This window comes from Sylvia atricapilla, chromosome 3, assembly GCF_009819655.1.
Source record: "Sylvia atricapilla isolate bSylAtr1 chromosome 3, bSylAtr1.pri, whole genome shotgun sequence".
In the NCBI taxonomy this organism is placed as follows: Eukaryota; Metazoa; Chordata; class Aves; order Passeriformes; family Sylviidae; genus Sylvia; species Sylvia atricapilla.
In genome coordinates, this window is record NC_089142.1 from 66,782,073 (window position 1) to 66,795,498 (window position 13,426).

At 41.1% G+C, this 13,426-nt stretch overlaps 1 protein-coding gene across 4 annotated transcripts in view; it reads left to right on the forward strand.

Moving 5' to 3' along the window:
* Positions 1-13,426, forward strand: part of LOC136359214 (SAM and SH3 domain-containing protein 1-like) — a 537,013-nt gene that overhangs the window by 503,137 nt on the left and 20,450 nt on the right. For 3 of the 4 annotated variants that reach the window (XM_066315647.1, XM_066315648.1, XM_066315649.1), the window contains exons 9-12: positions 2,077-2,209; positions 6,244-6,590; positions 10,673-10,744; positions 13,176-13,319. In XM_066315647.1, coding sequence (XP_066171744.1) covers positions 2,077-2,209; positions 6,244-6,590; positions 10,673-10,744; positions 13,176-13,319 — 696 coding nt within the window. Of the gene's footprint in view, positions 1-1,147; positions 1,866-2,076; positions 2,210-6,243; positions 6,591-10,672; positions 10,745-13,175; positions 13,320-13,426 lie in introns of those variants that run through there. The other variant, XM_066315650.1, reaches the window with a different exon arrangement.

Consider the following 13,426-nt stretch of genomic DNA (forward strand, 5'->3'; position numbering starts at 1 on the left):
AATTATGGAAAGCAATCCCCTAGAGTAATTGCATTTAAAATAAACCTCCCTTGAGTGCAGAATATGTATGATGGTTGCTTGCCAGGATGCACTTAATGGCCCAAGAAGTCTTGACTGAACTTCTTTATTACAGTCAATAATCCATTCATCATCTTATCTAAATGTGTCTGTCTTGTTTGACATATCACTAAGTTGTCCTGGGCATAATCTCTGAATTAATGCTCATGTTGTTGCTTCATTTACTTGATGTAAACAACCCTGATACTCTTTACAGTCCTATTTTTCCCAAAGGAAGTTTATTAATTACCTAGCCAGTCTGGAAACACAATAAACGCATTTGTGCAATTCTTGGATGATAGAATGACAATTCCCACTGCCATATGTGGTCAGTTTGGTATCCTTCCTTATTTTGGAGTAATGCAAAGTTTGTGGAAAACTGGTAATGGACAGTGCCCTTGCAGAAATTTGTTGAAGTTTGCTCTGATGTGGTTCTGGGGCCCTTGTGAGGTGTATGCCTGGGAGGGAGGCTTTGAGAGCTGTCCTGGCTCTGTCAGGCACTGTGTGTGCCTTTGGAAGCATTCCAGTGCAGCTGCTAATTGGTGTCCTGCCCCATGGCATCTGCCTGTAGTACCTTATCCTGGTATTAAGTGCACTGCAAAAGCAGAAAGCATTTTTTTATGTTTGGCCTTTTCTATTCATCCTCCAGATAAGCAGACAGTATTTTTTGCTGGGAACAGAAGGGGATGGGTTTTGGTTTGTTTGTTTGTTTTTACTTGGCTTGCATCTCTTGGGGATCTTTATTTTTAAAAGTTTAATTAAGGAGAAGGAGAAAAAAGGATGAGCACACTGTGGAAACACAGATAGCTGCACTGACAGGAAGTTGCATGAGGGTTTTTCGAGCTGACCATTAGGAATGCTGTGAATTGGCTGGGACTATGAGTGCAAACAAAGTAAGGTATACGATCCATACGGCACTCCAGCTGGAGCCTGTGCTGTGTGCAGGAATGTGCAGCAGCGCAGGATGCCAGGGCTGTCCTGGCCAAGCCAGAGAGCCCTGCTGGCCTCCTCTCCTCTCCTCTCCCCTTCCCTGCCCTTCCCCCCGCCGCCTTCCACATTCTGAACTGATTAAAACAGAGGAAGTAGCACGTTGAACATTGGATCTGGCTCGAAAATCGAAGTTGTCTTCTCGTTCACAAGGAATGGATTGTTTCAGCTTGTTGTGTCACTGCTGCTGGAGAGAAGGGAATTTTTTTTTGTCTCTGTAATGTTTGATACTTGAGGGAAAACAGCTGGAACTGAGCATACTGGATCAGATGCAAAACGAAACGGGATGCTGGGGAATATGGACTGCACTGTATATCTGAAAAGGTCAGAGTTTTCCCTTGGTCAGTGCTGGAGGAATGCTCTGTCCATCTTAACTCCAGCCTCGAGAGCCTTCAGGAGGAGTGTAAGGAGCAGAGAGGAGGAAGGGAATGTTTTTTAGCTGTGGCAGTCCATGAGTGAGGCAGATGAGGTCTCCTCCTTCCTTTCCTTCCCATCCCTTTCTTGTGCTGCTGTTTTTGATTTTCTGGGAAGACTGGGAGGAAAAAAAAAAGAAGTCGTCAGTGACAGAGCTTCAGTTTGGAAAAGCTGTTTATAACCGGGTTTAAACAGCAAGTTCTGAGATGCCAGACAGACCAGGGACTGACTAAACCACGGGAGTATAACTGGTATGGTAAGAAGAACCCTGGAAAAGAGCCCTGCCTGAAACATACTGGAAGAGGACGTGGAAGTAGTTATTACACAATGCATGTGAAGAAAGACAAGGGCAGGAATGCATTTCAGTGCCTAGGATCTTACGTTGCACAGATTTAGAAATCAAAATGGTATGTCATGCTTTTACAAAAAGGAAAAAAAAAAAAGAAAACAAGAAAACCCTCAGTAATTTAAATGTGTCTCTCTGACCTGAGCTGAAAATATAACATCAGTTACAGAGCTGCATTGACACAACGCAGCAGATGAGCTGGGTTAACTTGACTTGAAGGAGCAAGCCGTGGAACTACTGCTTTATTAATATTCCCTTTGTTTCTTTGCCAGTCAAGAGAACAATCCGATGATGAAACAGAGGAGTCGGTGAAGTTTAAGAGGTTGCACAAGCTGGTGAATTCTACTCGCAGAGTCAGGAAGAAACTCATAAGAGTTGAAGAAATGAAAAAACCCAGCACAGAAGGTAAAAAGCGACATGGTTAAAACTGTTTGTGTGAATCCATGTTTCTGTTGAGAGGGGACAGAAAGTGGAGGGTTGGGGGAGGGAGGGGTGGAGTATTCATAAGGGGATAGTAGGAACAACTGCCTTGTCTACTGTGCATGCCTTAGGTTATTGAATTTTTAGGCTTTAGAAGGAGGAAAGTGACAGCCTAGAACGTGATTACTGCTGATCTGGTATTCTCAGAGCAGCGCTGGAGAGCCGCTCATTAAAAGATTAGAAATTGGCTTATGTTTTATACCCCATGCTGGGAGAGAAGGAGCCTGGGAGCAATCCCAGCCAGCTGCCCCACAAGCCCAGCAAGGAGGTAAGTGGAGCCATTACCACACTGCTCCCTCCTCCCAGGCCCTGGGTGGTACACAGGTGAAGCTCCTGCTCATTTTGGGAAGGTAGCAGCTGGCTGGTGGTGCAGTTGAACCACATGGCATCACCCAGTGGCAAAAGTACAGAACCTCTATCAGACAATTCTTGTGGGATAGAGGCTGCCTTGTGATTTCTACTTGGGGGGGATCCTGTCTGCAATTTGGCTTCTGAATGAGCTCTGCTCCCTGCAGAGAGGGGGAGAGAAGGGAGGAGGAAGAGGGTGGGGAAAGGGAAGCAGAGTTCAGGCCCTGGGAACACCATGCTGTAGCATTAACTCCGGATGACCTGTATGCATGTGTGAGCACTCAGATTTATGGAGCCTGATCCTCAGGAGCCTCTCTGCACAGCTATGCTTGAGTCCTTACTGGAATTGTGGGCACCTCTCTGTCTTGGGGGCCTTCTTGGCATCGTATGCCAGTTCCCCTCAGCTCTGCAGTGAGCTGAGCAGTATTGTGATTCTTTTCTAGTGCATTTAAAGGGAACACGTGCATCTTGCGTATGTGGCAGGAAGCTGCTGGCAGATCTGTGATCTAGCCTGCCTCTCCTACATTATGGATGGTGTTACTGGCTGGTGTGAAAGGCACAGGCAGTCTGGAGCTCTGGAATGGGCAGCTGTCTCTGTCTGGAAAGCTTTTATCACCTCATATGGTGAGCATAAAGCCAGGACACCTTGGAAACAAAACTGTGGATTTTGAGATGGGACAAACAAAACAGGACTATTTTTCCACTGCTCCGGGGATGGGTGGCCCTCAGAGAAGCCAGTCCTACCTCCTCCTCTGCCCAGGAGTCTGAGAAAAGCTGCAGGGAGCAATCAGGAGGAGGCTCCAGGGACGGGAGCAGATGCAGGAGCAGGCAGCTCAGGGGCTGCTGGCCATGGCCTTCCTGCATTTCGACCAGACTTTCTTTTCAGCATAATAAGTATCTGTCTTGCTCTCTGTATCCTCTCTTACAGTGTTTTACCACCTTATTTCCTTTTTTCCTCAGTCTTTCACTTAAGAGTGCCACTCCTTCCAGGGTTTCTATTTCCACTGAGTTTTTCCACCCCTGCCCCCTGCAGAAAAAGCACTGAATTAGCAATTGTATATAAAAAAAAAGTTTGTTCTCCTTCCTTCTTTTTCCATATGCTGTCTTCTCTAGCTCTAGGCTTCTCTGATTACTTTATCTATCACTGTGGGGTTTCTTCGTAGAGTCACTCTTTAAAAACTTGATAGGAGAACCAGTTATTGCTAAATATCAACATGGATTTATTCTGCATAACTTTTGTATAACTGGAAGGTCCCCTAAGTAGCCAAGTCTACCTTAGCAGTAGATGTCTATGACTTTTCTTTCAGGAAATTTGATACCCAAATTTTCATATGGCAAATAAAAAGTGCTTCATAAATGTTCTCCATCCCGATCTCTCATGATACAGGTCTGTTTTCCCAATTGGACATTGTCAGAGGGCTGTGCAAGATCACAAAAAATAGGGTGGTCAGATTTCGGATTGGTTTCTGGCTTTCCAAGTTACCTGCAGTTGACTGGATTGATTTTTGAGCTGTTTGCTATAGTTCTTAGAATCTGTGGTATTAATGTGAAGTAATGTAAAATCATAGTGATTGTAGGTTTTGGGGATTTGGCTATAATATTTGATTTGAGTATTGAGTAACATATTGAGTAATATTTGAGTAACATCAGTACAGTTGAAATAAATTCATTAACGTTCAACAGCCTTTAGTATAGTGTAAGAGTAGACTTATTTTGAAAACTGACATGCAGTTTCCTGGAAGAAAGATTCTGCATAATCCTACTCAAAAATTTCTTCACGAAGAGCAGCTTTGCCAAATTTCCCTTATGTGTTCCTGTAGATTTTAAAGAAAAGCACACTAGTCTCAGATTCTTCTCCCACATTTCTATTACTGACTCTGTTATCACAATGAGTATACATTTGGCTGAGCTGATACTCACTAGAATTTGCCAGTATCTGAATCCATATGTATTTTGTCTTAATCTGCTCCTAAGTGAGCCAAATAACTGAAACTTCCTAATTCCTGGGCACCATTCTTATGTAGCACTTAAAAATGCATCACATCTACATCTGTGTCATTATGGCTTTGTGTCATGGATTCACTCCAAATAACATCTGTTACAGTGTTCACACACAATGCATATTTCACAAGCTGTTTAAAAACATATTTACATAGTGGATTAAATTGTTTATCAGTACGTACTCAGTCCCAAGAGAATGTCTATTTTCAAATTAAGATGTGGAGGGGAAGAAGAGCAAGCTGGACAGTCCAGGGAAAAGCGGTGTCAAAACATGACTCCAATCTACAGACCTACCCCAAAAATTTTTTCAAGAGTTAAAGTTGCATGTCAGATGTGATCCACTATCCCTTCAATGTCATGATGAGCATTATTATAGTAAAAGAGCATCTTAGGTTTCAACAGGTGTATGTCAAATATATTTTGCCAACGGAGTGGACTGAAGGTGAGGCACGAATCCTGTACAGGGCTGCTAATCTGTCATCGTGAAAGGTGTCCCTCGTTATTGAATGAGCCAGTTTAGTAAATTGTAGATATTTTGGTAATAGTTCAAATTTAGCTCTGCTGTAAGACCGTGGAAACAATCAAAGATGAAGGCAAAGTTGGGTCATTAAGAAATTTATTTTGGCAAGAAATAAATACAGTCATGCTTGTGTGTGTGTGATACATAGCTATGAATGATATGAAATTTGTCAGGGAGACAGAGGAGGACACGTACTTTTTTTCGACTCTTACCTTGTTGCTACATCTAAAACCTGTGCCTATACTTTGCTCAAAAGAAAACACCAGAGGAAAGTTTCTTATATGATAAATGTTAAAAGGATTTGCAGTTTCAAATTCTTTATTCCCTTCTCTCTACTCCAAAAAGGAAAATTGGTCCATGTCCAGTATTTATGTTGCAAAATATTCCTGTGAAATATTTTCTGGAAAAATTTGGTGAAAACTATGCGTTTCTTTCATTACCAGGACATTGTTGAAATTGGCACATCTGCAGTTTGACCTACTTCTTTGTTTCTGCATCTGCTAAATAAATTCTGTGTGATTAAAACCGGTGTCTCTTCCCCCACCAAAACTCCAGAACTTCAAATTTCATCTTGGAGTTCAGCTCCATAACTTTCTGCAAAAAATACTCCTTTCTGCAGCCACAGGAGTGCTAGGTATTGGAAATATGGACCTGAGAGGTACTTGTTTGGGCTTTACTACCTAGGTGTACTTCTGACCTATTGTAAGCTCACCAGAGCTGAGCATTGTATGCAAGTATCAGAAGAAAAACATGAGACAGATCCCAGCTCCAGCTTTTAAGGGGTTGTTAGTGGGAACATCTGTGGTCTTAGCTGCAGATGAAAGAGAGAAACTTGAAATAATGATGAGTTTACTTACAGGATGTTGTATTCTGTTTGGGGTTAACTAATCCCAGCATTCTCACTTCACAAATGGAAGGAACTGCTTCAGGTTTATCGACTCAAAAATAACTTCTGAGCAATTTACATCAAAAATAGTTTTATTCCAATATAAGTGGGTGACATCTTGAATAAATACAGTGAGACTCACAGGGAAACATCTTAGAGAATTATGAACAATGACAAGCATTGTGCTGCTTTTGTCCCCTGTAGGTGTGGAAGAGCACTCACTTGACAACTCTCCTATATTGGATGACAGATCAGCACTTTACTCTGGAGTTCACAAGAAGCAATTCTACTTTGACAGCTCCTGTGAAAAGCAGCCAGAGGACGACTCGGACTCACTCACTACTTCTCCCTCATCCAGCAGTCTTGATACTTGGGGAGCCAACCGGAAGCTGGTGAAGACCTTCAGCAAAACTGATAGCCGTGGCCTTATCAAGCCTCCCAAGAAACTTGGGACATTTTTCTCTTACCCAGAAGAGGAGAAGTCCCAGAAAGTTTGCCGCTCCTTGACAGATGGGGAAATGAAGAAGAGCCTCGGCTCGCTGAGCCACGGGGTAAGTACAGAAAGCATTTGCTTTTATGACAGCAACAGGCACAAGCACCATCTTCTGGTGTCCCTGGAGGAGATTCAGAGTGTAAGGAAGCAGATCCGGTTGAAGAAAATGGATACTAACTATTCCTGTTCCAGAGCTTTTCTTTGCCAGCGCCCTGCTAGGAAAGGAGCACCCCCCGCAACTTGCGACCTACAATTACTGCGGCACAAAGTGAAAGGGGGTGGAGGTTGTGGCTTCCCAAACAGAAGGCTCCGAGGGCGCACCGCTGTCAGCGAGTTCAATATCACCTATGTGGTGGAGAGAAGCCTGTACAGTCACCTCAACCTCTCACAGCTGGTGCGTCCCGTTACTGACAGGACCCTGAGCAAGGCCGACAAGCAGGACCTGAGGAGATGCCTGCTGGAGGAGGATGAGGAGGCCAAGAGGAAGTGGGCTGCCACAGTGGATCGCTGTACTAAAAGGGTTCTCTTGAGAATCCACCAAAAGTCTGTGAGTCAAAGAGTCGCCATGAAGGTGGTCTTCCAATTTCTGTGAGGTTGCAGTGAACACTTTCTGCTTTGTACTTTTAACTAAAATTCAGTGCTGCTGCTTTCTTTGCCATTAGAAACTCTTAAGCACTTATATGCAGGTGTAAGGAAAGAGCTTGATAATCTTGTCAGAGAAGAGTTTTTTTGAATCTGCTGTTTCTGTTTGTGCAGTGAGAGAGAGCAAATATGACAAAACTCTGCTTTTTTAATTCACCTAGTACAGTAATGGAGATTACCAGTGAACAGAGAAGGTTTGAGATGCTATAAATATGTTTTTTATGATGCTTTGGGAGTCAATATTCTCTTCAAGGGGTACCAAGAGATGAACAAGATTTTCAGAGTAATGGAGTTTTGTTACTCAAGTGTGTTCTATTTCTCCTCAGCTGTCATTGCCTTAAACTGGCCCTTCCCTTCTCAGATTGCATCTCATCAGTTCACTTACCCAAGCAGTATTCTCCCTTACATACACAGCTGCAGAAACACAGAGAGTTTTGCATGAGTCACTGTCCTCCTGCTTGCTGCTCACCACTACCAGAATTGTCACTGCTGCTCCTTCTTTCTACCATGGAATGAAGGTGGCATCTTCCCTCAGAGCATTACAGAAAGGGAACAAGGGGTGGCCAAAAGAGGAAACTGTGCTTACAGGGAGAAATTAAGTGATTTGAACACTCCAGAGGGATCCAAAGCTGCTTCCTGGTTATGTGACCCAGTTTTGACAGTTCCGTTAACCATGAGTCTGAGTTTCCCAGGAACTTGCTTTTGGTGCAGGATCTCCAAAGCTGAGCCAGCTAGTCTTGACTAGCTGACAATGTTCCCTCCCTGCTTTAGTGGATGGAAACAGCAGTGCACCCATAACATTAAGCAAGATATTCCAGTGAACAATACAGTAGAAACAGCTTTCTCTTAAATAACAGATTTTTTTTTTTTTTTTGAGAGAGATCTCTGCTAAATTTCTTCTGATATAAGCTATAAGAGTAGTATAAGAGCTGTGGTCTCCTTAAATAACTTGTGGGAGATGAGCAGGCCTTTATGGTTCAGTTTTTGCTCTTTGGCCACAAAATACAGATTTATTTTTTTTTTCTACCCAATACCATGAACATTCTCTCTTGGCAGCTTTACTGTTTCTTCTGCATTGACTGCTTGTCCTTAAAGGAAACAACATCTTCTGAGTACAATGTCTGTAGCAATAAACAGTATCCTGTGAGGGCCAGGTTATTACAATGATAGGATAAACCTTGCTCATCTTCTGTGTGTTGAATGATAACGTTATCTTGAACAAAAAAGCATACTCATATGTTCTAGAGATGTCCCATAGTTAAAATTACCCTCCAAAACTATCTTGGTAAATACAGATGACAGAAACAAACTCTTCAGGTCTTTTAATAAGTTAGTCTTGTATCACTATAGTAATTTCATTATGAAAACTATTTGCACTGACCGTTGCTTAATCACAGAGATAGAGTTAAAGAAGTGGACAGTGTTTTGTTGTAGTTAAGGAAATTCTCAGTCAGCTGCTTCTCCAGCCTTGTTTGAATGGGATGAATGTTGGAGACCTGCTGCCCTTACTAACTTTTTCAATGCACTTCGTCCTGAAACTGCAAATAACTGACAAGCTTCAACTAATGCTGCTCCTTCCTAGAAACGCTTAATGTTTGTTTGCTGCAACCTCAGGGAAATTGCAATACCTCTGTATTTAGTGGAATTGGTCACTCTGTCTTGCCTTGCCATTCATTTTTGTCATCTATATTTGTTTCAGTGGCCTGGACATGCATGAAATTTTCAAATGGCATCAGTTTTTCTGTTCTCCCAGAAGGATAATACTTTTGACTGCATGGCCATTCCATTGAATATCCCTCTCCTCATCCACAGACCTTTTGTTTGCTGCAGGATTGCCAGGGTCCCTACTGGAATCTGAAGGTGGAAGTTAAATTGTAAATGTATGGGGAGATCCACAGTGAAACAACAAGCATCCTTAATAGGGAACATTTACTCAGAAGCTTTTAACCAACAGTTGTTTTGCCCTCCAAGAAGACGCCTTTAGGAGGAGCTCTGGCTGGTTTGACAGACAAGTTTGCTCAGAGCAGTTCCAGATGTCCTCCCTTCATTGCTGGGATTACCATACACTGTAGGATTAGTTATAATGGTTCTTCACAGAAGGACCAAATTACTCCTAGTTAAACATGTGCTTTAGAAACCAATCTTATTACTTGTGGTTGGTCTCAAATGCTTTCTAAAAACAATTTTTAAAACCTGTGCCATAGTCACATTGCCTCCTGGAAAAAAACACTTAGAAAAAGTCTTTATCACAGCATTGTCTCTAATGTGTGTGGGGCCTAGATAAAAGCTGGCTTGGAATTCTAGTAGAGTTGTAGTAGGTTCAAAAACTGTCATCCAAGTTTGTTTGGTGTAAGCAGCAAGAAGCTAGAAATAAAACCCTTTATAAGCTATTAATACGTTTGCTTCTAAGTGGTGAACAGGCAGAGTGTTTACTTTAAAAGAATGAATTATTTTAAGTGTTTATTAAGTGTCACAGTTTGTATATACAGCTTGCTTCTTGCTAATAGACAAAGCGGGCTGGTAGTTCTCAGGTCGTGGGTTTTCACTGACTCACAATTCTTTGTAGCTCCGAGCCAATACCTGATCAATACCTAATTGATTCTTAAAGTGTCTTTGAAGTTACTCTGTTGGGTAGTTCAGGCCCTAAGAACTTTTAGTTCAGAAACAGTTCTGTGTCCTGTTTATCTCAGCCCTGACTCTGAAAAGAATACTTACAGTCAGCATCTGCCTGTCCTCAAAACCACACTCAGAGCACAGAAATTGTGCAAGTTAATTGTAATGGCCATACCTTCTTTTCCTTGCATTGCCCCATGAGATTTCTGCCAAGGCCAGTTATTTGAGTACTGTGCAGCTGGTTGTTCATTGGTCAGGTTCTATTACCTCTTGGATTGCAAAGAAAAAGCTGGAAGTGACTAATCTGGAATCAGGGCTTGCTCAGTCTCTGGGACACAGTGCTTATGGATAGCTGGACTGGGTTTTTCCCTCCTCTTACCAAGGGCTTACCCAACTCGTAAGTTCCAGTGATTCCCTGTATTTCAGTGGAAATGCAGCCTATGCAGCTATTCAGAAGGTAGGTTATTCAATGCTTTAAAAGATTTTGAAAAGAAGATTGGTGGTTCTCTGTTTCAGTGCTGCTGTGGACTTACTTATGAAGGCAGATGGGAGTGAAGAGATGGAGTTGCCAGCACCTTGGAAAACTTGAGCATAAGATCAACAGTTTCGTCAGACCAAGAAGTCTTTTTTCATTTTAAAAAGAGGAGTAGGCAGTGGATGACTCAACAGCAGCAGATCTTAGGCCAAGGAGTTGTCTCTGGAAAAGAGAGACTCATATTACCTTACAACAGATTTCCTGATTTATAATCTCTCATCCCTTTGTTTGTTTCTTTCTTTCTTTCCATGTTTGCAGACATTTGCATTTTAATTGATGTTCTCCAAATCACAAATGTTCTAAGTGAGCTAATCATGATGATAAAACTATCTATCTTTGTTTATTTGCAGAGAACCTGTAGCTTTGGAGGCTTTGATTTGACAAATCGTTCCCTTCATATTGGAAACAGTTCTGACCAAATGGTGAGTTTGAGAAGGTGCAGACTTGAAATAGCATAAAATGGAATGCACAGCAGAGTTATAATAGACTGGAGTGTAATTTAGGTCTGTAATAATAGTTTGGGGATCCAAAAAAACAGAGCATCTTTGTTAACCTCAAACTTCCTTAGCTTTGAGAATAACATACCCACCCATATCCATGTGTGTATAAGTATTTATATACAGTATGTGTAAAGAGGTAGGAACAAGTGATCAAAGCACAGATCTGGGGGCACATCTATGGGCTATTCTTATATCTGACTTCCTCAGAGCATCACCCAAGGCAAAACATGTGCTTGCTATGCTTCCTTGGTAAAAATATTTACTATTTGGAATGATGAGACTAACTTTGCTGAAGGTCTGCAAATTATTTTCATGGAAGTCATTATGTAAGAAGTTCATTATTGGTTTTCTCATTGTATCTCAGAGCTCTGGAGCAGACCAGGATCCCACTGTGCTGGGTGCTGCACAACTGATCTCAGAGCATTCTTGTGTTTAAAAGAAAACTACATCTCCCCTGAGAATTAATTCCATTTTATGTTACTCATGTTGATCCCACTGTTACTGTTGGTTGGTTGGTGGCCAAAAATAACAGAACAGAAATGACCCAGAACATTATATCAAATGAAATTGCAAACATATTTTTTCCTTATGCCCATATATGTTTTTCTTTTCTGTTTCAGTATTGTATCTGATAACTTTTCTGTTCACTTAAATCAAGTCTAAATTGTCAACCATTTTGTATGCCAGCATTATATCATTTTTTATATCATCTGAGGTTTTTGGACATGTTTTTTGTTGCCTTATTTTTTTGAACATCATAAATTACCCCTGAATTTGCTAAATCTGTGGGTGGTTATTTTACTCATCAATTTTCAACATCAGTAAACAAATTAACTTCTGCTCTTACAGTGTTTATCTTTAAACATAGATACTTATTTTGATCAGATGTGTTTTAATATAAGAAAGTGTGAAGTCTAGATGTTATATTTATCCCTGGGAGTATCAGCAGTGGGAGCGATGCAGTGCACTAGAACAATGTATGTGGATCAAAGCAGGGTTTTTTCTTGGAAACGTATAAGTCCATTAAGTAGAAAGTTTTTTCCAAAAAGATTAGGCAAAAAGCTGTCCTTAATTTCTGGTAAAAGACCAAAATTACCAAGGAAATTGTAATTATGAACAACTTTTAAGGGGAAAAACAACGTATTGTCAGAAATGAAGTATCAGTTGAATTTCAGAGAAACTTTCTGTAAGAACAGTGATGTAGTAGAAAACATACATAAATGTAGGAAAAAAGATAAATCTTTAGTGCACAATACAGTGCACATTTATTTTGGTGTTTGCTATCTTCTTGTAGCTAAATTTAACCAAGTCAGAGACCAAACTCAGTAGTCAATCTCTTTGGCTAGATGGATTTTGGTCCTTTTTTTGTGCTGTGATTTTTGGTGCACCCTTGCCAATGGAGGATCCTGGAGTACATCTTATAGAGCTGCATTTCTCAGTGGTTCCTGAAACTGGGTAGAACATAAGACTGTGTTTAATGCCCTGCCTGGACAGTCTGAATAAGGACTGAACCATAGAAGTTTGGTAAAATGTCAGCTGATCCATGTTAACTGAGTACTTGTGACATAAGTAAGTGCTTGGTACATTAAGCTGGTTGAGAAAAAGTTGAAATAATTCAAAGCAGCTGGTCTTTGGTCATCCTCTATATAGGGATCAGCTAATTTAGTTCTTCAGTACCCTGTTGTGTGCCTTAAAAAAAGCAGTGCAAGTTTAACCTACCATGGTTGATGGATTTAGCACACTTTTTTGCAGTGTTTGCTTTTGGTTGTTTTTTTTTTTTGGTGGGTGTTGTTTTTGTTGTTTTTTTTTTTTTTTTACAGTCCGTAGTAAAACCACAGAGGTTAGCAGAATGTCTGTCTGAAAATAGGAAGTAAATTTGGGTAGCCAAATGTAGATATCCACATATATATATATATATATATATATACACAGAGATCTATATTTGGCTAGTATCTCAGAGGTACCTTTATTCCTGTTAAACTCTTTGTAGTATTGACCAACATGAGCCACAACTGCTGTTGTGTGTCCTGTTAGAATGGCTTAGCCTGAAATGTGAGGTTTTCTATCAGATCAAATATTACTGAAATTCAAAGGCATAAAGGCATCTTAACAGTCCTCAACAGATCTATACACAATATTTTCGCAAAAAGCTTACACATCAGGCCTGCAGAGTAAGCTACAGTGGACTGCTGCAGTGGTTTGCACAAGGCCTCAGCACTGAATCTGGAGCAGGTGACAGGACACTGTGCTGCTGTCCTGTGTCTACCTGGACACCTCTGCAGTAACTGCTGGCTGAGGGGAAAAAAAAATGGCTTTTCTATTTTAAAGGCTTAAGCCGTGTTTTGTTTTGCAGGGCAAAGAAGGAGACTTTGTTTATAAAGAAGTGATCAAATCACCCTCTGCCTCCCGTATATCTCTGGGCAAAAAGGTGAAGTCTGTAAAAGAAACCATGAAGAAAAGGATGTCAAAAAAATACAGCAGCTCTTTGTCTGAGCAGGTATGTAAGGTCTGCAGTGGAATCCACTTAATAATGTAGAAGTGATAATCAATACTGATTCCCATGCATCAAGGCATCTCTGAAGAAATTTCTAACAAGATTATATG